The following is a 23,366-nucleotide window of genomic DNA, read 5'->3' on the forward strand; positions in this document are numbered from 1 at the left end:
TCTGAACGTGGCACGTGACCTTCGAACGCGTCAAGTGAGCGCGTTGCAGGCCGTGCGAAAACTCTCTATAGTCATTAGAGCCTGGATGCCGCTAATCTTATCCAGGCTGTAGTCAACTACATTGTACTAGTCCCTGATCATATCCAGTCCACACAGGAAGGACCGGGAGGGAGGATCAGGAGTAGCCAGAACTTCACGTCCTTCCACAATCAACCTGCTAACATCTGCACACCGGCTGCGGATCATTTCCCAGCTGCTTTCACACTCAAACCCATAGTCTGACCCTCAGAAATGCATTGCCCACAGAGCAAAGCATGTGTGCTGGAAAGACTACCTTTGCACAAAGCCATTATCATGATTATGCACCGCACTGATGTCACAGTCTGTTGGGCAGATTCCTGATTGCGCCATTTTTACTACAATGTCAGAATCAGGGCACGTTGGGGCACTGAGTGAGGCAGGTCGAAGGAGTTCGCTATAGCATGTAGGGTGATTGCTACTATTGCTAGGTGCTTTACGTACACATGGTACAGGATAATGATACAACTCAGTGACAGTTTACCATGGTCTACACCGTCTACACAGGTGACTCAACTCTGCCCCCAAAGCAGAACTCGGCGGTTGTTAGCAGAACTCGGCGGTTGTTTTGCACACATACGGCTGTCGGTATGTGTACATAACGGATTGTGATCACCGGTTACAGTATTTTCCTCTCTACCCCCCCCCCCCCCCCTCGCTAATGGTTACCGTCTTACCTGTCAATGTCAGTGGCAGTGCAGCCCTTTCTGCGATGTGAAACTTCACCAACAGTCAGTGAAATACTGCCAAACTTTTCCGAGCCTCTTCAGCGTCCAGTTCTCTCTGAACAGATTCACACCCGGGAGCAGCTGGTGACAGTTCTGCTGTTGTGCCAGAGATTCCAGTGGAGAAAACAAGCGGCACGAAATCCCGAACCCGGAACCCGGCTGCATGCAAATGGCGGAATCCTCTGTGTTCTAGCAGTCTGCTTCAGCCAGTCAGCGAGCTGCGCTGCTGCGTCACTCGGTGCCGAACAGCGCTAGCTGCGGAGACGGGAGAGACCTGGGGAGCTTCAACCACCAAGCGTTTCCAGCGAAGGAAGAAGACGTAGCAAGCAAGTATAGGTGACCTGTTACGGAAACTGTTGTAACATCTCCGTCACTCGTTGAATTCAATAACAGGGTGAAAAACTCCTCATCCAGTCAAACTTTTGTAGTTTTGTAGCGATTGAAGGACTGACAGACGCTGTACGATGAATCCCCACACTCACAATATCCGTGTATGAATCCATGCAGGCACGAGGCAGGACGTTTATCGGTTCCGTTCACTTCACACATGCACACTCTCACAACAACACCGCCGGCGGATGTCCGAACTGCTGTTCGTGAGAAGTAGGGGGTATTGTACTCCCTGGCCTGGTGAGAAGTAGCGACTGAGCTGTAACTGCCCAGGGAGGCGCATTACAATGACAGCGTGAAGGAGGCTAGGACTCAGTAGGAGTAGGACAGACCGCTGAGGCCTGGATACCTATCACTTGCCTATGCCAAAGACTTTGGACTGTACGTTCGTAAACTGCCTGGTATCCGGAACGCTGGTGACAGGTCGGGATGAAAAGTGGTTGAACTAATACTTGAAGCTACACAATACAACCCTCACACTCACAGCTCTCACAGCTCTGGTGTTGGCTAGTTTGAGGGAGGTAACACCTCTGCTGTTTGCAGGATTGTTCAGGTCATGGCTGGTATAAACAATACAATCGTGTGTTCACATAACCACCAGAACTTCAGAAGCCTATTCCACTTGGCATGTCTTTCATGCATGAAACAAACCACTAAAGTCAAGTTATTTCCAACCGTCACACAATTCAAGAAGATCCAGTAACAGCTCAACGAACATGATGGTGCACCTTCTGAGCCTACGTCCCTTTCCTCCAATAACCCTGTTCCTTCAATTGCGTTCAAAACTGACTATCCCAGCTCACACGGTTCAGGGACAGGCAACCACAGCCTTGCCAGCCATGACTGAAGCCACCATCACCGGCATACCAGGACACATCAAGTCACATTCAGGGAGTCGTAAAATACCGGTATTTTACGACTCCCTGGTCACATTGTCCCAGTGAATCCAGGCATCATTATCAACAGGATCAGCCAGTGCAACATGGCTGTGACCGTATGGCTGTGATCATCTTCACACAGTCAAGATTGACAAGATTAAGGAGGTAAGCATTGACTGAGTTACTGTGACTACCTGCTGAGAAATATCACACAGAGTGACGTCATAATTATAGACTCCAACACCCCCCCCCCCCCCCCCCCCCGGCAGTCAGAACGGTTGGTATTGAGCACTGCGTGAGCAGTGGAAGGAGCAAAGTCTTTACTTATAAAATAATTCATAAGAACCAGTGTAATAATCAAATTAGCTCACATCGGGGTGGACAGCATCACAGACTGATCACGGGTCTGAAGCAATGATGATAGAAATCAGTACTGATAGGAAGATTGGGATAGCTTTTAATTAAAATGGTTCCCCCGGCCAAAATCAGGTGCACCGTAATTATAGAATTCACAAAATTTACACGTAGAGAGCAGATAGAACAGATAGAAGAGATATAGCAGCCAGCTGCTAACACCAGAAGAAATTAAAATTGCACAATGCACTGCAAAGCACAATAGAGTGCACGCCAGCAAGTGAACCAGGACGTGCTGCTGCGGTCAAGAACAATGCAACAATCTTACATAAACACCGTGAGTGCCACCAAGAGACCAGAAAGCCGGGGAAATCGAAAAGAAACTGGAAAAAATGGGCTCACACCACACTGCAACAGACCGTCGGCACAAGGTAGATCAAGTCACACTCTGCAATAGTCTCAGACGGGAATAGCTCACATCAAACGTCCATGGCGCTCTTCCCGAAGCATGTGGTCAGCGACGAACCTGACACCTCGTCCTCAACGTGATATGTACGAATATTTAGTGACTATTTACATTTCGCGATCATCCCTTCATGATAGGCCAGTATGAACATGTAGGAACTCGGATCCTGAGCCAATGTGTGTATGGATATGTGTCACTGCGAGCATGTCTCACCATCGTGAGTATGTATGATTATATACTGGTATGGCTATGTACGGCTATGTATGACTTTGTATGAGTATGTACAAGTATGTGCTACGTGTGATCCACGGATTGATGACTACTGATGTGTGATGTGTGAGTACGCGTGAGTAGGTCTCACTATCACGAGTATACCGGTATGACTATGACTGTATGACTATGTATGACTATGGTATGGCTATGTATGGATATTTACACTTTATTTGCGGGATGTGGACGTGCGTAAACTCAGGCAGACTGGACATCGTTCTGCAGGCAACACAAAGCCACACGACCAGACAGACAGACACAGTTTAGTTGACGCAGCTGACCGCAGTGGAAAACACCACAACAAAACAAGAATCACTTTAGCACGTACACCAGAATGCACATGTTAATAAATAACCGCAGACTGCTGACTACTCCTGCTGAGACTGCTGACTACTCCTGCTGCTACCATTAAAAGTAGTAGGTGGTTGTCAGGACTTCGTTTACTGGAGACCCCTTTGATAGCCTTTGATAGCCTTTGATAGCCTTTGATAGCCTTTGATAGCCTTTGATAGCCTTTGATAGCCTTTGATAGCCTTTGATAGCCTTTGATAGCCTTTGATAGCCTTTGATAGCCTTTGATAGCCTTTGATAGCCTTTGATAGCCTTTGATAGCCTTTGATAGCCTTTGATAGCCTTTGATAGCCTTTGATAGCCTTTGATAGCCTTTGATAGCCTTTGATAGCCTTTGATAGCCTTTGATAGCCTTTGATAGCCTTTGATAGCCTTTGATAGCCTTTGATAGCCTTTGATAGCCTTTGATAGCCTTTGATAGCCTTTGATAGCCTTTGATAGCCTTTGATAGCCTTTGATAGCCTTTGATAGCCTTTGATAGCCTTTGATAGCCTTTGATAGCCTTTGATAGCCTTTGATAGCCTTTGATAGCCTTTGATAGCCTTTGATAGCCTTTGATAGCCTTTGATAGCCTTTGATAGCCTTTGATAGCCTTTGATAGCCTTTGATAGCCTTTGATAGCCTTTGATAGCCTTTGATAGCCTTTGATAGCCTTTGATAGCCTTTGATAGCCTTTGATAGCCTTTGATAGCCTTTGATAGCCTTTGATAGCCTTTGATAGCCTTTGATAGCCTTTGATAGCCTTTGATAGCCTTTGATAGCCTTTGATAGCCTTTGATAGCCTTTGATAGCCTTTGATAGCCTTTGATAGCCTTTGATAGCCTTTGATAGCCTTTGATAGCCTTTGATAGCCTTTGATAGCCTTTGATAGCCTTTGATAGCCTTTGATAGCCTTTGATAGCCTTTGATAGCCTTTGATAGCCTTTGATAGCCTTTGATAGCCTTTGATAGCCTTTGATAGCCTTTGATAGCCTTTGATAGCCTTTGATAGCCTTTGATAGCCTTTGATAGCCTTTGATAGCCTTTGATAGCCTTTGATAGCCTTTGATAGCCTTTGATAGCCTTTGATAGCCTTTGATAGCCTTTGATAGCCTTTGATAGCCTTTGATAGCCTTTGATAGCCTTTGATAGCCTTTGATAGCCTTTGATAGCCTTTGATAGCCTTTGATAGCCTTTGATAGCCTTTGATAGCCTTTGATAGCCTTTGATAGCCTTTGATAGCCTTTGATAGCCTTTGATAGCCTTTGATAGCCTTTGATAGCCTTTGATAGCCTTTGATAGCCTTTGATAGCCTTTGATAGCCTTTGATAGCCTTTGATAGCCTTTGATAGCCTTTGATAGCCTTTGATAGCCTTTGATAGCCTTTGATAGCCTTTGATAGCCTTTGATAGCCTTTGATAGCCTTTGATAGCCTTTGATAGCCTTTGATAGCCTTTGATAGCCTTTGATAGCCTTTGATAGCCTTTGATAGCCTTTGATAGCCTTTGATAGCCTTTGATAGCCTTTGATAGCCTTTGATAGCCTTTGATAGCCTTTGATAGCCTTTGATAGCCTTTGATAGCCTTTGATAGCCTTTGATAGCCTTTGATAGCCTTTGATAGCCTTTGATAGCCTTTGATAGCCTTTGATAGCCTTTGATAGCCTTTGATAGCCTTTGATAGCCTTTGATAGCCTTTGATAGCCTTTGATAGCCTTTGGGAATCCTTAACCTGTTCAGCACGAAGGACGTAATAATACGTCATTCAGAATACCACTGCACCACGGAGGACGTAATATTACGTCCTGAGTGTACATCGCGCAAATACGCGATTTGTCTGGATCGCGTGCGTTCAAACTATCGTAACTCAGTCAATTCTTGGTCGATTCTCACGATCGAAGTATGTATCTGGAAGAGAAAACTCTCAGCTTGCGATAGAAACAATCGCCAAAGCGATACGACCCCGGGTTGTTGAGATATGCGACTCGACACGGCAAATTCAAAGAGAATTTTTTGCGCGATCTGCAGAACGCGTATTTTGCATTTTCGATCATTTTCGATCATTTTTGCACTACCTGCTGCCATGGAAACTAGATTCAAATGATGGTGGCGGATCTCGGGAGTCCTCAAAAAAAATTTGAGCTCGATCCGAGCAAGGAGGTCAAAATGGCAGCTGAGGATTTGGTCTCTTGCCCGTGCTCAAGTCTGTCGAGCGCGTGGGTGAAGTTTGCCAGACTGTAGCATGGGCGTTTAGTTTCGCTCCGAGCTGAGTTTGGAACTAGTTTGCTCCTCGTCTCAAGACCTTTCCAGGAAGCTCAAGATCGTGGAATTCGTCCAAGGGAAGGTAAAGTTATCGATCCTTGAACAGGTAGTACTTTCATAGGAAAAACGCCACTTTTACAGGTGTTGCCGTGGGGAGGCATTCAGGTAGCGTCGTGCTCAAAAGGTTAAATAAAATAAATACTTCAATAAACAAATAAGGACATACCTTGTGCTTGCCGTAGACAAGAGCTGCGTAGAGAAGAACGGACACGCCACGACGTGTTTTCTCCAGGGCTATCTGAAGTGCCGTATTCTCGTCCTGACATGCAGCCAACAGACAAGGGGAAATGAGCCACACTGCATTAATAAAACTGAATGATCCATACCTATTTTCGAAGCCACGAGATGACCACGAGAAGCAGTACATGCAGCAACAAAAAATGACCCGAACATAACCTAACTCATGGCTTGTACTGAAGGGAGGCTGGCCGCCATCATCACCATCAATACTGCCAGCAGCAACAGCAGCAGCAGTAGCAACAGCAGCAGTAGAACCAGTAGCAGCAACAGCAGCAGCAGCTGCAACAGCAGCAGTAGCAACAGCAGCAGCAGCAGCAACAGCAGTAGCAACAGCAGCAGCAGCAGCAGCAGAAACAGCAGTAGTAACAGCAGCAGCAGCAGCAGCAGCCGCAGCAGCACTGAGCAGCCGCAGCAGCAGCTGCGGCAACTGCAGCAGCAGCAGCAACAGCACCACCACCAGCAGCAGCACCACCAGCAGCAGCAGCAGCAGCGGCAACAGCACCACCAGCAGCAGCAGCAGCAGCGGCAACAGCACCAGCAGCAGCAGCAGCAGCGGCAACAGCACCAGCAGCAGCAGCAGCAACAATGTAAATAGCACCATCACCAACTCCACCATAATACAGTAAAACCTGTCAAGGCAGTGACCACTCGAATAAGGCGACCACCTGTCCTAGAAGACCACTGCAGCCAGGACCAAGGGATGCTATTTCCAGTCAAATGGCACTGGATAAGGAGACTACCTGGTCACAGAGACCACCTGGTTACAGAGACCACCTGGTCACAGAGACCACCTGGTCACAGAGACCACCTGGTCACAGAGACCACCTGGTCACAGACACCACATGTTTTGAAGGTCCCTTGAGCGGTCATCTTAGACAGGTTTCATTGTACATGTATGATAAATATCTCGCGTCAGGCTGGCCACATTAGTATTTGTGACACCGCACCAGTCACTGCATACTTACAATGACAATCTAGAGCCCATGATAATGGCTACGAGTTTGAAACGCAAGGATTTTCTTGATTATGACTGGCGTCCCCCGAATCAAGCTGGAAGGACCCTATTAGTCTAAACTCGACACTACATGCTTGTGGGCTACACTAGGCATTTCAGTTGATCTCTACAGCTCAAGAGTCACACTACCCGTATCAAAATACTGTAGAACATATAGTTTTCGGTGCATTTAAATTTCGGTGTCAGAGACCTACCAGGTTTCAGGTGTAATGTAGAACTAGGTGACCGGCGTTCCCTTCTCACACAGTGCATACTCCAGTGCCCTTTAGGTGTAATTTAAATTTAGGTGCCCGGTTTCTCTACCGAAATTGCCGAAATCAAAGTTACACAAAAAATAGCATGTTATACAATACACAGCAAGGTTTGGCTGGCGTAAATTGCGTAATCCACCATGGCTTGCTTACATGATCCTTGATGTTCACATCGCAGTCTTCTCGTGCCAGGATCAGCCGCACAATGTCCTCCTCGCCAGACTCACTGGCAAACATCAGCGCTGTTGACCCGTCCTGAAGATACACACAGATACGGTCAAGGCACACAGGCAAAGGCACTTCAAACTAAGCTACCAGATGCTAACGCTAATGGCAAGATCGGGGCCTCAACCAGACAAATTCATGAAATCTGTTGCCTGATGATTGCCTCGTGCGTGAAACTCGGAGTTGCAACGAATTATTCACCCTCTCCTACTTGTTGCAAGACAAAATCATCTTCTACTGAAGGATAAAGTATGGCATGTCTGGCATCGCTCACTGGTGGCACCTACTTGCACGCCGGAGACTGTGCAACATATCAAATTCATGTTCCGGTGGTACTAGTATGCATACGACGCATCATCAATGCCACCGCCATGCAATCCCGCACAAGTGCACACATAGTCACATACCATATCTTGCAAGTTCACTTGACACTGTCCAGTGTTCAGCAGCAGCTCCACCATGACACGATTGGAGCGGTGCACGGCCATCATCAGCGCAGTCTGACCATCCTGACAGGCAAGAAAGCACAGTAGACAGAATCACAATATCCATGCTCAGTTTTGTTTTGCTCCACAGGCAGTCAACATGGCTACAGAGCGGCATCAGTGTTGTTTAAAAGTCCTTTCCGCCACGTAGTCGTTGCGGACATTTCCATAGCTTTGCATAATCTCCTTGATGGGGTTGAAAGATCATAAAATCGATTTGTTTATCACAGTGGTTCAATCGCCGAAACTAATTGCTGCATCTCAATTGCATTTCGAAGTCCACAGAAAGTTTATTTTGTCATACAATGTTCTGCAGCATCAAGTACAACACACACTGTGACACAGGTAAACACGGGTGATTGTCAACAAAGGCATATACCGGATCAAATATGTGCCAGTTTCTAGGTCTTATATCAATGTTTGTAGAATCCGCACTTCTGACCATCACACATGTGCAAAGTCAACGTCACAAAAAACCGACTTAATCCGTCCTCGCGTGACTTAGGGCCACAGCTACAAGTACTATATTTAGCGAACATCGGGCTCAGGTAGCTCATTATATTATATGAGCTACCTCAGTCCGAGGTACATTTTAAACATAGTACCGACCAGGCTCTCGCTATATATGCCAACTTTGTATATTCCGAATCGACTGTTTTATTATAGTGACTCTTAGCCTGCTTGCCTGACAGGGTTCTCGTATGAGCTACACTGAGAGCTTGGTTAGCTGGAGTGAGGATAGTAAGGCAAACTCCATGTAAACGTTCCAGCCCCGCTAAGCGGCACGTAATGAGGTCCTTGTTGGATCAAGAGTTCCATGCTAGCAGTTAGCATGCACACATCAACGTTCATTTTCTCTGACTACCAATGCCTGTCTGGGACATACGCATTTCATACGTAAAGACCTGTGTAATTTGTCTAGTTCACCAGCTGAATTTCGCTCATCCATCAAACTAGACCTTGTAGGATTCCCCGTAAAAGGCGTCGATGCCTGTTGGGAATTCCCTAGTAAAATAAGAATAAATAAATAAATTTGTACTTGTAGTGATATGACTATAGAAACCAATAACCTAGTCTATGACTGTGTGCCATGGTAGAAAGCAAGCAAACAATTCGGCCACGTACCTGCGCAGCTTGAAGGTTGATATCGGCCAGCTCAAACAGCTTCTTAACGACAAACTGATTGCTGCCGACCTCCCCCGGTGGTGCTCCGCACAACATCATGCAAGGTGTATAGCCAAACTGCACACATCACAACAACAACAACACATCACACACATACACACACACACACACACACACACACACACACACACACACACACACACACACACACACATACACACACACACACACACACACACACATACACACACACACACGTGCAGCCATGAACAAAGCAACAGCAACACGCACACACATAATATATACAATTTATATTCTGTGGGTGATGCAACACAATATCACATAGAATGCCTAGAGCGAGCGCAAGAGAGAGCAAGTGAGAGCGAGCGAGAGAGAGAGAGAGAGAGAGAGAGAGAGAGAGAGAGAGAGAGAAACAGAGAGATAGATAGATAGATAGATAGATAGATAGATAGATAGATAGAGAGAGAGACACACACACACACACACACACACACACACACACACACGCACGCACGCACACACGTGCGTGCGGAGCTGTGACCCCAGGTTCCCTGAGCAGTGCCACAAAGTGCATGACCACCTTGGAGCAAAAAATGTAGGAGGGTTGGCACACAAAGCCTAATCATGCCGTACAATGATAATGTGACAGTGAGTACTATGCTGACCTTGTTACGAGTATCCACTTTACACTGTCCCGTCTGTAGGAGCAGCCAAGCAGCAAGCAGCTGGCCACGCAGGATCAGATAGTGCAGTGCCGTGTTGCCCTGGGCATTGTCAAATAAGTACACACGCACGCACAGACGTGCACACACATCACCAGACATGTACAGACGCGCACACGTTTACACAAACAATATTGCATCATGAATTTTGGAGTTAGAGGTCGGGAGTGGTGTCAAAAGAGAGGTAATGGATTGAAGTTTCATCCTGTGAACTTTGAGCTTCATAGCTATAGTCTTGTTCCTAAGATATAGCGCATATAAATGCGCTTTTTCATTCGTGACACAAAATTATGGCATGTCAAAAAATATTTAAAAATTTGCGCTGTGCGTACACTGAGCCTGTCATTGTTCCAGCACAGTTCGATGCTGGGATCAAGCTGGCCTTGTCCTGGCAACAGAGAGAGTTCGTCATGGAAACGTACTGAAAATGGCCGCTAGCGCTGTTGAACACGTGGCACTCACCAAAATGACTGCAACTGCGCAAGGGAGCCACGGCATGCATTTGAGAAATTATATTTGGACAATTTTGACAATTTCAATTCTGGCAGTGTACTTTTGACTATAGTAGTCAAGTAGTCAGCGAAATGGGCAAAAGAAAGGCATCTAGACCCAGCTCTAGACCGAAGAAGAGGAGATTCTCTGGGAATCAATTTTTAGAGACGGTCACAGAGGCAGAAGTGTGCCAACAGGCAGCTGAACCCGATGACGGTATTTTTGAAAATTTTGAATTTTCAGCGTCATCCTCGCTCTCCAAGATTCATGGTCTTCCGTTTGGTGACAACGAAGACTCCAGTGGAAGTGATAATTCTGATGATGGTGTAGATAGTGACGAGGACGACGACGATGAGAGTACGTTGGAAGGCAGTAGAATTATTCACCTACCTGCTCTACGTGATCTTTTGTCTGAAGCTGCTGTATGTCGTCTGTGTAATGAGGGCGATCTAGTTCTTGAGGCCCTCGAGGTATGGCCTTGCACCAGAGTTACAACTTACCTGCTTGTCATGTGGTCATGCTACCAGCAAAGTCCTATCCAAACAGACAAAAGTGCACAAGACTCACATGAACCAGGTCAATAGGCGAGCAGTGCTGGGGATGCACATCATTGGCAGGAGCTACAATGCACTGTGCATGCTATCGTCCATTTTAGATATGCCAACACCAATGTCAAAGTCCACTTTTAATATTCATCGAGCTGCAAGGCTGCAAAAGAGATCGGAGCACAGAGGTTGAAGAGAGCAACTGACGCAGTCATTGCAAGTCGCGCCAACGAGGATTTGCCACATGACATTGCCGCTTCAACTGACGGCACTTGGATGCGTCGCGGTCACAGTTCTCTGTATGGTGTACAGACTGTTATTGTGTGGGACAGCCACCAGGTCATTGATGTAGAGGTCCTAGCCAAGTTCTGCCCCACCTGCTCCAGTTGGTCATCTCGAAAAGCTGCTGGACTGGTTAGTGATGCTGAGTATGAGGAATGGCAGGCTAGTCATGCTGCCCACTGCAAAATAAACACAGACGTATCAGCTCCAGCACTGGAGTCGTCAGCTGTGGTCACCCTCTGGAACCGGTCGGAGGAGAAGAATGACTTGAGATATATAAGCTATATTGGAGATGGTGACAGCAAAGGCTACAAGAATGTTGTTGAGGCACGTCCATATGGTGACACCGCCGTAAGCAAGGACGAATGCATCGGACATGTGCAAAAACGCCTGGGTAAAGGTTTACGAGACTTGAAGCAGAAATCCGGTGGCAAGAAGTTGGCCGATGGCAAACCGCTCGGTGGGAAGGGTCGCCTGACTGACAAGAAGATCGATAGTCTTCAAAATTACTACGGGATAGCTGTGAGGAGGAATGCCGGCAATGTGACTGCCACCGCTCGGGCCATCCGTGCATCTATTTGTCACGAGGCATCGTAGGATGCTATGCCCATACATCAATATTGTCCTGAAGGAAAGGACTCCCGGTGTGGATATCAGAAAACACAGGCTGCTATGGACGAGGCTGAGGAGGGTGAAGAAGTAGCAGCATACAAGAACAAAACACATCTACCGCAGTGTGTGTTTGAAGAACTGCAGCCCCTTTTATGTTCGTCTGACGGACAGTCAGCTGTTGCTTCACTGCATGCGTGGCGCTACTCAAAATGCCAATGAGTCTTTAAATGGTGCAATCTGGCGGTTGTGCCCAAAAGAATCATTCTGCGGCCCAGAGACAGTTGAGAGTGCAGTAAACTTGGCTGTAGCAACTTTCAGCCATGGCACCACGGCACTGGCCGAAGTCTTCCGTATTCTACAGTGTGAGGTCGGCGACTGCACTACCAATGGCTTGGAGAGAATGGACCGCAGGCGCCTGTATCACTCAGCTAAAAAGTGCTCAGCCTGAGACTGAGAAGAAGTCACGAAAGCACCGCAGAGCCACCAGGAAGGGTCTACTGGACACAGCTGTTGAGAAGGCGTCACATATGGTCGTGGTGCTTTCTGAGGTAGTATTTGAGTGCCAATTTTCAGTGTTTTTTAGGGTACCGGCAAAATGGGGTGCATGATGCTGCCTAGGATGTCCTTCAGATGGTTGCATAATGTATATATTTTCTTTTCAGTATGTTCCACTGTACAACTTGAACCTAAATTGAGCACTTCAGGATCATTCACAAGAAACAGTTTGCTTCTTGAACTTGGAGCATCCATTATGCGCGGTTGCATATGCATCTTCTCGTTGCTGAACGTGAACTTCCATGTATGTAATCTTGTCATTTTTAGGTTCAGTTTCTAGTGTCATGCGAATATGATGTGTGGAGAGTCCATTCACCCTGACTTTTCCAACTGTCTATGCTCCATCATGCACACGGTTTTATGTCCGATTTTCATCGGACCGCTTTTTTGCTCTTTGCAAGGCCTGAAGCCAAACTTCCCATATGCTGTTGGCTAACTGATGTTATTTTCATTGACAGTAGTCTCCAAGGAGAGTGTGTACGAAATTTGAAGTAAATCCCTTATAAACTGACTAAGATATGGTCGGAAAACTAAATATATACCTTTTACGACCAGTCTGCCACCTTAAGATGATACTTTCCACCAACAATGCATGCAGACAAACAGCCAATGATGTAATACATAGTTCTTACATTATTTGCAACATAGTTGACAACACGCCGTAGCAGATCCTCACTGGTCACAGCCAACATGTAGAGCAGCTGTCCCAATTCTGTTGTGTTGATGTCTCCGGTTTGATCGGTCACCTTGAACCAGTATTTGCGAACTGTCTCCTCTGCCGCTTCCTGCAGTGAACGATACCACGCCAATAGAGAGGTTAAGATGCTTATTATTTCTGACGTGACACGAAAGTTCATCTCGCGTTATTTGGCTCGTGCATCGAAAAACAACGCGAATGACCTGCAGCTCACGTCGAAATTTGGAGATTTGTGCCAAATCTGACGTGAAATTGCGCGTCACGTCGGAAATAACGTGCACCTCTCCAATAAGGAAATAAGGAAACAGAACCTGGGCTTGATGTGTCAGCTTATACAACGGGTTAGCCTTCAATGCGCTATACAGTGTGTATAGAGAGTCAAAGAACAAAAACAATCCAACTCCTACATGCTGTACTGTCCAAGGAGAATTTCAAGTTATTGACATCATTTTTTAGGGTCCGTTACACAATTCATCGTCATGAAAAACCCTAAAAAAATTGCCAAGTATTAGTTGTCCGATCCGGGCGAGGCAGACCTCAAACGAAAGGTATTGATCTCGAGACTACGCGTGTGAATATTTTTGTGAATCATCACAAAAAAAATTATTATGGTACATCATTTTAGTGATGTAGTGCGTACAAGCAGGATTCAAGCAGGTCTCTTTCTGCACAACTGCAGCTCAGTTGTACGCACTACGCCACTTCCCCGCCACGCATCTGCACCAAATATGATGTAATCCCAGAATTCTGCCGTGATAGACACCGGCAATACAGAAAACGTCAGAAGCTACACGCTCTGGGCTTCAGGTACTCTTGGTACAAGTGTCAACGCATCACAGCTGTCTGTTCACACAGGCGTTTGTACACTGGATCAGATCCCGGAATGCCCATCAATGTGTTCACCAGTACTAGTACCCCACTTACCGACAGATTGCCTGCTGTGTGCTCTCTGCAACACACCACCGCCTCACTGTCCAAACTATCAGTGCTGCAGGGAACAAGGATACAACACACAGTAAGAAGCTCCATTTACATGCAGTTCTTCATCCAAGTCACAAGCAGTTGGTCTTCTTGAAACTTACAGAGGATATTCCTGAGATATATCAGACATACCAGTATGTCTAATGAAGTTACTCGCTATACTTTACGGTATACTCGTATGTACTCCGAAGTAGGGAGAATACACCTAGCGTTGGTACACTCAAACGCCTCTTATCCGGACGCCTCAGATACGGGCACGTCTCTCTACCGGCCACCCTCAGCTTGAGTTCCTATGGCAAAAATGCTTCGAATTTGGGGGGTTGAACTTTTTTTCCGAATGCACAAGTGCTTATTTGTCACTGCCAACCTGTGTAATCCATACATTTTATCCATGGATTATTTTTGTAACCTGAACATGTGCAGTATGCACCAAAAAAACTTCTTCAAAAATGATAATGATACATGGTAGATGAGTTATCCTGAGATACGGGCAAATCTGAGATACGGGCAGTGCCCGGTCCCAAGGTGCCCGGATAAGAGACGTCTGAGTGTATATCCATAACATGTCCCCTGCCACTACACATCCCGTAGAGAAATTCATGTAGTGAAAGCATCGCCAGAGGAATAAATTTCCTAGCCTAGAATAAAAATGATACGGGTCAACTCCCTGGTTAAAACAATTTGTTGATGCCAAGAAGAACAAATAACTACTTACCTGGTAAAGTCGTTCATCAGCTCATACCCGGACGGAATGGGTTCACTGCAGTCCTCCTCGTCATCAGTATCACTGCTCCGAACAATCACAGGACTGCCACCGTTGACGTTGCCGTTTCGTCGAGCAGGCACGCCACCGTGGCCATTTAATCCCACTGTGTGCCGAGATAGGTCAGTCGTTGCGTGAGAGCCGTTGCCAAGAGTTTTGTTCAGCTGTTGTGCTTCGTCCAGAGCACGCTGAAAACAGTTGCGAACACAAGAGAACATAATTCTAGTTACGCAGCATCCTTGAGTCAGTCCAATGGAATATGTAGGGATACTCTAGGGATACTGCAGAATGAACATCGGTCTTGGACAGCTGCACATTTCGTATTGATCATGGCGGCCCTGATGAGTTTCCAGTATGTACACCAAACCTCTCTAATCCGGGCCGAAGCCGATGTGCATATCTCAGAATCGCCCATAGTTCAGAAACAAGCTTTGATCGCGGTGGATAGGATACATCTTGCTGTCACGTTCGGCTTGGCTCACTGAACCCGGAAGATTACTACCGTTCACAAGCATACACAGGAGCTTAGTTGGAGTGTGATCTTTTGTAAATTTTACTTTGAAGTACTTCAGATCACAGGCACAAAAGTGACAAGATGTTTATGATTACGGCTACAAGTATTACTTGGCTTCAAAGTGCCTGGGTCAAGAGCGTATCTGGACCCAGGATGTCCGGATAAGAGAAGTTTTACTGTACCTCGTACAGTGCAACTCTAATAAGACGTACCCCTGCTGTGGGTAGCAGTGTACTTTAGTATCCCAGCTACTTTTTTTAAATCCTAACATATTATACTTTAGTACGGATCAATACACCCGTGCTACGGACAGTGGCCATACTAAGCAAGAGCATGTCCTATTAGAGTACATTGCACATACTAAGTTCTGCTGTATACTATTGCAAATATTTGCAATAGTATTTTTTTTCTTACCGTGGTATTTAAATACCACGGTAAGAAAAATCAGCTTACAAAAAGTCTGAAGTGCCTAGCTTTGAATACAACACACACGGCCATCCCGCCGGCCTACCTTGAGCTCAATGACCTTGTCCTCTAGAACCGTGTTAGTTAGCTTGACGGCCTCCAAACTTTGCACTTGCGAACTCAGTCGCTGCTGCCGCTGTGCACCGTCCATGGCGCGCGAGGCCAGGTTGGACTTCTGCTCCTCCAGCGTTAGAATCCTCTCCTGTAGTGTTTGAACCTGACAGTGATGGGCAGAGCAAGGCAGTACAGTAGTATGGGGGCTTAGTTGAACAAATTACACATTAAAACTCGGATGTTGAGCCAATCATGAGTAATATGTAAAGAGAAAGGTTGGTGGACTGCTAGTCATAACTAGTAACTTATAGGTCCTTTTCTCTTTACAAATTACACATTGGAGTTTTTTTAAAACGAGGAATGAAAGGTCAATCTCTGAAACGAGATGTCGCCATGATCGGGAAAGGCGGGCGGCCCAAAATACACATAATCAGCTGGTAAGGTACGATGTCCGCATGAATAGCGCTAACGTAATTCTTATCGTAACGTTATTCAGCCAATCCGGGATGAAGACGGTTAGTTAGCCATGTAGTGAGTTACAAACCTATCCACTGGAGAATTGTTACTATTTACTTTCCACCGAGTTTCTGAGTGCATGTAGTAGTGAAAAGAAAATGAAAACAACTTGTGCAAACTGGAAATGAGTGCTCCATTTGTGAGCACGGTAAGCCTGTGCAGCAAATAAGTAGATAGTTAGGTAGGGTACTAGCGGTGTCAAGTTGGAACCCGTCACAGATGCGAAATCGGAACCAAGGCTTTTTCCAACGGAATTTCTATAGCCTGAGCTAGTCTGGAATTTCGCAGCTAAGTAGCTTGCAAGTGATGGGCAGGGCATGCAATCCCGTGAAACTGACGGGCATACAGTGCCCATCTGGCTAAAGTAATACTGGTACATACGTGTCGATAGTGACTGTCCGCACCACTGGTGTGCTGCTGAATACGGGTGTGCTCGCGCTGCTGGTCGATCAACATGGCGCGTTCCTGCATGGAGCGGTTCGCCTTCTCTTTCCAGACAGCCACCTCGAGCTCCACTTCCCGCAGCTCTCTCTGCAGCTGACGATTCTCCTCCTCTTGGTAGCTGACTTCATTGCTCTTCGACGTGAACTGCTCCTGCAGTAGACGGATCTGCTGATTATGCAGCCGCAGCATGGATACTTCTTCGGTGGCCTCACCGAGCTGGAGTTCTTGTCGCTGCTTCACACGTCGCAGCTGGTCCAGTTCCTCGCGGTCGTGTCTCCACTGTTCCTGCTTGGGCTCCAGTTGCATGAGTCGCCATTCCATCTGGCGGCAGGCTTGGTCCAGCTCTTTGCCCTCGAGTGGCCGTGATCCTTCCTCATTGAAGCGGCTGGTTTTCAGTACCTTAGCACAAAACACAAGACCCGTGCATGAAGAGCAACATTGGTGCCGATTTCTCTTCTCAAGTGAAGCTCTGAGTTGCAACCAACCTTTTTCCTGTCTCCAAGCTGTGTTGCTAGCCTAAACACAATGTCATGTGACATAGAGCAGTGCTTGCTGGCGCTGGCTTACCTTATTTTCACTTCTCAGAGCCTGGATCTCCTCTTGCAGGGCCCGATTGGCACGCGGCAGTTGCTCCATCTCATCAATGGCTGCATTGATGTCCCTGAGCTCGTCCTGAGAGTGCTGCAGCTCCACCTCTTTGTGGCTGAGCTGTTTACGTGCAGAGTCGACGGCATCGCTCAGTTCCCGGGCTCGCTACAGTTAGGAACACATAGAAGAAAAACGTCAAGTTCTACTTTCCCCACATGAGCAGAGCAGAGAGCTGGTAAGGAAGCTGAAATCGACATACAGTAAAACCTGTAATGGCGACCACTCGGATATGGCGACCACTTTTCCTTGTCACGGATGCATTCACATTCAAAACAGCTTGGATAAGGTGACCACTCGCTCAACGCGACCGACGACCACCCACCCGCGACCACGTTGCACAGTGCTAGTGCATGAAAATGTATGCATTGCCTGGTGCACCATGCATGGTAGATCTACACATCAGTGCAGGAAGTGTAGATGTCCATGGTGCATGCACGACATTTGACAAGTCTGAGGACCCCAGGCACATGAGTCGTGCTAGAGTAGCATAGGTGTGTGCACTGTGATACACTGATCAAAATGATGTATCACATGTGGATATGGTCACGTGACCCGCTGGACCTGGATAAGAAGACCACCTGGCCACGGCGACCACTTTTTCCCGTCCCTTGAGGGGTGGCCTTAGACCGGTTTCACTGTACACTGAGTGTTGATACATACCTACATTCATACGGTGATATAGTTGGAAATGTAGAAGTGAAACGTTAAACTGTGGCCATCATAGACCAGGTCACACGAAAATTACACAATACAATAAATAAAACAGCTGACCAAGGTTAATTTGTTGCATTTCTGAGTTTCATGCCCATAATGCCACCAGGTAACATGGTAGATGGTGTTGATCATACTGGTGCAAGTAGAAATAGTGGGGACACTGGAGAATGTAACCCGCCTGTACCGCCCTACCTTCATCTCCTGTTGATACTTGTCGTAGAGCTGTTCGTTCTGCTGTTTGAGCTCTCGCACCATGGTACCACGGTCACTGAGCTGCTCCTTCACCGAGTGCAGTGTCTCTTGCAGCTTATCTCTCTCTGCCTGCAGAATCTCATCGATACTGCTAGTCTGATAGGTAGCCGTGGCACTGTCCAGCTCCTCTTTCAGCGAGGCGTTGTGCAGATTCACAAGCTGTACTTGCTCGTTCAGGGACGCCGTCTTGGAGCGCAGATCAGCAATCTCGCATTGAGCTGCACTCAATTCCGTCGCCGCTCTCTGACCGGATGCTTTAAGGGCATCGTGGTCGGCAAACAGACGGCTAAGTTCCAGCTGTGCAGCGTGCTCACTGGCCTTCAAGGCAGCAAGTTCCTGGTTTAGCTGTGTGTTCTCCTCTCTCAATGCTACCAGTTCATTCTGAAGAGCATTCGATAGCAGACTAATCTCCTCTGATTTGCTTTCAGTCAGCAGCTGCAGTTTCTCGTCGTGAGCAGTTTTGACTGCCTGCAGGTCCTCTTTGGCGGCTGACAACAGCATGGAGAGCTCTTCCTTGTTGGCGTTCAGCTCGGTTATGGTGGCCTTCTGGCCTTTCTCCTGTTTCTGCAAATGCCTGAGCTCAACTCTGAGCTGTGCTCTGTCCTGACGCAAGGTCAGCAACTGCTGCTTGGTCTCTTGTACCTGCTGGCTGTCTGGCAAACAGCCTTGCTGTGCTTCGAACTTCAATACTTGGCTTTCAGCCTTCTCCTTGTCAGCCTGCAAGTCGGCTAATCTAGATTCTACTTCAAGCAATTCTTCAGACTTCGATGCCAGCGAGGTCTCAAATTTCGCCCGTTCTGTCTGCAGTAGCAAGTCAGACTGGTCCTTGGCACGTTGACTTTCCTTCAGCTCCGAACGCACCGTATCCAGCCGCTGCTCGCTTGTGGCCAGAGACTGGGCAGCCTTGTCAGCACTCAATAGACGTTGCTTCGCGAACACGACTTGCTGACGAATGGCAGTGAGGTCAGGCGAATCAGAAGGTGTTGATTGACGAGCATTAGCAGACTTTGATGGCAATTGCGAGCCAACAAACTGAACTAATGACTCAAGTTGTTTTACTTGAGCTGTATTTCTTGCATTGATATTTGGCGATGCTGTGGACGATTGGCGTGATGCCCTCTCCGTCACAAGGGCGGCTTTCTCCCGTACCAGCTGTTCGTTTTGCTGCTGTTGCCGTTGGTACATGCGTTCAGCAAGCAGTCGCTCCGTCTGCGTGTCCTTTACCTCCTCCTCCAGTTGTGCAATCCGTGCACCGTCCTCTTCGCGCTGCTTGTCAAGTACTTGTTGCAATTCAGAATGCTGCTCCTGCAGCTGTGCTATCTCCTTTGACTTAGCGTCCAACTCAGCTGCGACCCGACTTACCACAGCGCATTCACCATTGCTACTAGTGACCTGTAATGCTGGACTGCTGGATTGGGAATTGTTCCATGCTGGCGAGGAAGAGCGTGAAACCGTCTCGCCCAGAGCCTGCAGGCGTTGCTTCAGCGATGCATTGCCGTTGATAGATTTCGTCAGCTGTTCCGTCAGGTCAGCATTCCGCTTCTCCAGTGAGCTGACATGCAGATCGCTAACTGAGACTCTCTCCTTCAACGCCGAGATTTCTTCTTTCGTCTCGGCTTCCAACGTCTTCCACTGAAGAAGCGCTTTGTCAGCAATGGCCGACACGCCCTCGGCCAGCTTCTTGTCAGTGTTTAGCTGATCAACTTCGAAGGCAAGCTGCTGATTCCGCCGCTCTAGCTGCGACACTCTCTCCAACAGTCTGTGCACAACCTCCATGTCCTGGCTGCGGCCCGTGCTGGCTGATAATATGCTGCCTGTCTCACTGCCATCGTCCGCCGTTGCCAAGCTAGAGTCCGGATCGGGCAGGCTCTGAACCGAGCAGGGCCTACTGACAGAAGCGCTGGTGGAGCTAGAACCGCGACGACCACTGACAGAACCGCTGGTGGAGCCTGAACCGCGCCGAGCACCTTTCTCCACGGTCTGATAGTTAGGCTGTTCGATGGCTGCAGGCACAACTACCGGTGCAAGTTGCTGGCGAGGCATATCAGTCACACTAATGCAAGGAAGCCGATCACTGGAATGGCTGGTTGCAACTGTGGGAGTACGGTCATCACTGGCCGATACTGTGGGAGTACAATCGTCATAGTCCAGGGAGGCGACTTTGCCTGCAGAGACATCGGTGGGTCGTGAACAAGGCTCGACAAGACCAGTAGCGGCGGCAACAGTGCCAGAGGCAGCGGTCGAAGCGATGTGCACGTCGTGCCGAGGTGCCGGTACACTGGTCTCCACTGTGTCCGGCTTCTGCACTGGCTGCATAGGTTGCTGCTGTACGCCGTCGTTCTTCTTGGCTGCAAGCGGCGTCGCCTTGGCGCTGGCACTTTGCTCCGCGGCAGCATTACTGCTACTAGTACTCACAAGGTCGCCCATCAGCATGTTGTCCGCTGACGGCAGGGCTCTCTGCCGACCATAGCGACGTTCACGTGACGATGACGACTTGTCCTCACCGGCAGCAGAACTGCCACCACTCGTTGGCAGGTGCTTCGCGTAAGCGCCGTCCAGAATGGATGTTTGCTCGCCTTGCCAAGCATAGTTGGGCAACGAGAATGGGCTCGCGGAGGACAGCGACGACGACGAGGGCTTTCTCTTCTTCTCCTTCTTGTCACTCTTGCGCGACATTTTCTGTGCCATGCGCTTCATGGTGATGCTTGTTGGTCTCCACTGCTCCTGGAGCACAAACACAGACATTCACAAGCAGAAGCTATGACACAATCCTATCTACTTCTATGCAAGGACGGACGCCATGCAAGCACCAACTGAGCTGTAGCCGGCACTGGGGAGATTGCATTTCCGCCAAGCATTCTTTCACGTATACACGCCTACAAAAACAGAAGTTGCTGCGAGTCATACCGTAAAAGCCCGTATATTTACAGTAGGCCACACGTTCCCAGTTGAGTGCGAGTAGAAGCATGCCTGGAAAACCGGAAGGGGCACATTCTCCATGCAGGTTCACCACACTTATTTACAGGGTTTTAACTAACTTACGCTACTACTATCATGATCATTATCAGCAAGTGTACATAACCCAAAGAGTATGCAACTCTGCATATGGGGTTTGGCGCAGCGCGCTGCCTGCATTACGTAGCCACGAGCTGTGGGCCATTGCGTCACATTGTTGATCTGCTACGGTTTCCCGCTTCCAATTCCGCTTTCCTCGGAGACTTCGGATGGTTTTGTATGTGATGCGTCACGCACAGGCATTGCCTTTGAACTTACCGTATTGCACGTGAAATCGTTAAGGCAAAACCGTTGGAAAGCTCCAATCCATGCAGCTGGATTGTCATTTCACTATGTAAAGTAGCCAGCGCGCCATGCACGGCACCCACAGATCAGAGATCAGGAGTTGCACACTCTTGGGGTTATCATGTACTCGTGTTAGCAGTGCAGCGGCCTCCAAACAAAGCAATGTTACCAAAAATCTATAACTATACATGTAAATGAAGAAGTCCACAGTGGACTGCATGACTACAGTACCTTGGCTTATTTCGTATGGTTCTGCTGCAGGAACGTGGCAGATGACAAACTCTCCCCACGTCGACTGCTAGAACTGCGTGCTGGCGATACCAAAAGCTGTCAGATTACAGACAGATGAGTAGGAACTGGCGTCGCACACGCGCAGGTTGGATTTCAGCTGCTTCAAGTGCTTCTGCTCCAATCAGGCCATACGCGTGCAGTCGACCTCTCCGCTCTCGTGCTGTCGATTCGAGGAAGAATACCATCGATCGTTGCGCTCGCTACGTAACGGAGCTCGTCCACAAACGCCACAGCCAGAGTTCGTTAGCTTGAGAAATACGACTGTCGTTGTTCTCTGGTAGAATGAAGATTGCTATACTGGCGATGAGCTCGCCTCCTCCAGTAAACTCTATCAACCCACGTTGATGGTCATGATTTCCAATGGCAGCAGCAGCGCAGAGACGATGAGATTGCAGCAATGTTCACGATGCTCGCTAGGATGAGCCGGCACGAAAACAACGCCATTCATTATGCTGCTGCACTTTCGCTAAACAGTAATAATTGTACTAGTAATAGTATGCAGAATCGCACAAAGCGATTAGGTGGGTAACGAAAATTACTTCAAGCTGACTATCGCTAGAGGTTGACATCAGACCCACAAGGAAATGAGTAGACCTACGCACAACGCCTCGCAATAATCGTTTATACTTTATAGCCATTAGACATTGTACATGTATGTCGTTGAGGAGATCAAGCCATTCAACTTTTTCAAGGACAAGGAGTTGAACTGAGGAGTCAAGGACTCGAACTCATTATGTCATCAGAAAGCGAGCAGGAAAGGCATGACTTGTACTTGTACTTGTACTTGTAGCGACATACTGACTGTACTCGTCTGTACTACTGTAGACTAGTGTAGTGTAGTCTGTAAGACTGCAGATCAGACAGCCATCGATGCATCTAGCACTAAGCACAGCCGACCTAGCCACACGGGCCACGGCACCTAACACAATGAGCATTATCTGAGCAAGCGCAGTGCGTCAATAGGAGAAAAACTAACACACGACAAGACTTAGTACTACTACAAGTCAGGGAGTCGTAAAAGCCCGGGAGAGGACACGGGATGCGCGCACGCGGACGATGTTTGCCTCGGCCAGAAAGTGAAGCACGCTAGGCCGGCGCGGCCGGATCTGCTCGATCCACGGCGCAGTGCTCGTCTTCAGGGCAGGGAGTCCTAAAATACCAATATTTTACAACTCGTTGTTGATCCGAAACTGGTGAGTGGTGGCGAAGCATAAACATGATTGTGTGTCTGCCAGACTCAGTAGTACAGTACACATGGTACAGGGGGTGGGGAGTTGAGTGTGTGTGTGTGTGTGGGGGGGGGGAGGCGTGTGTATGTGCACATGTGCTTGTACTTTGTCAAG

The 23,366-nt window shown here is 47.8% G+C and overlaps 1 protein-coding gene and 1 long non-coding RNA gene across 2 annotated transcripts in view; both read right to left on the reverse strand.

The window, feature by feature from the left end:
* The window catches only part of LOC135816089 (uncharacterized), a 6,250-nt gene extending 4,290 nt beyond the window's left edge, over positions 1 to 1,960 (reverse strand). Inside the window, exon 1 of the long non-coding RNA XR_010553353.1 lies at positions 756 to 1,960. This is a non-coding gene — a long non-coding RNA (uncharacterized LOC135816089). The remainder of the gene's footprint in view (positions 1 to 755) is intronic.
* Positions 1,961 to 2,358: 398 nt separating this feature from the next.
* LOC135816090 (desmoplakin-B-like) lies at positions 2,359 to 22,786 on the reverse strand. Its single transcript, XM_065329459.1, has 14 exons — positions 21,964 to 22,786; positions 18,373 to 21,156; positions 17,386 to 17,571; positions 16,756 to 17,217; positions 15,851 to 16,021; positions 14,778 to 15,013; positions 14,006 to 14,069; positions 13,017 to 13,169; positions 9,842 to 9,940; positions 9,156 to 9,272; positions 7,953 to 8,054; positions 7,474 to 7,575; positions 5,981 to 6,073; positions 2,359 to 3,383 (listed from the first exon to the last, which is right to left on the reverse strand). Exons 2-14 carry the CDS (start codon positions 21,127 to 21,129, stop codon positions 3,363 to 3,365), a joined length of 4,563 nt encoding a protein of 1,520 aa, XP_065185531.1. The 5' UTR covers positions 21,130 to 21,156; positions 21,964 to 22,786; the 3' UTR covers positions 2,359 to 3,362.
* Between the last annotated feature and the right edge of the window lie 580 nt (positions 22,787 to 23,366).

Source organism: Sycon ciliatum, chromosome 4 (assembly GCF_964019385.1).
Source record: "Sycon ciliatum chromosome 4, ocSycCili1.1, whole genome shotgun sequence".
NCBI classification, from domain to species: Eukaryota; Metazoa; Porifera; class Calcarea; order Leucosolenida; family Sycettidae; genus Sycon; species Sycon ciliatum.

Coding starts and splice junctions, on each gene's coding strand:
- LOC135816090 (XM_065329459.1), bottom strand. CDS start 21,129: ATGAAGCGCATGGCACAGAAAATGTCGCGCAAGAGTGACAAGAAGGAG. Junction 17,572..18,372: donor AGTATCAACAGGAGATGAAG/GTAGGGCGGTAC, acceptor TCCTAACTGTAG/CGAGCCCGGGAACTGAGCGA. Junction 6,074..7,473: donor ATGTGAACATCAAGGATCAT/GTAAGCAAGCCA, acceptor GCTGCATGTCAG/GACGAGAATACGGCACTTCA.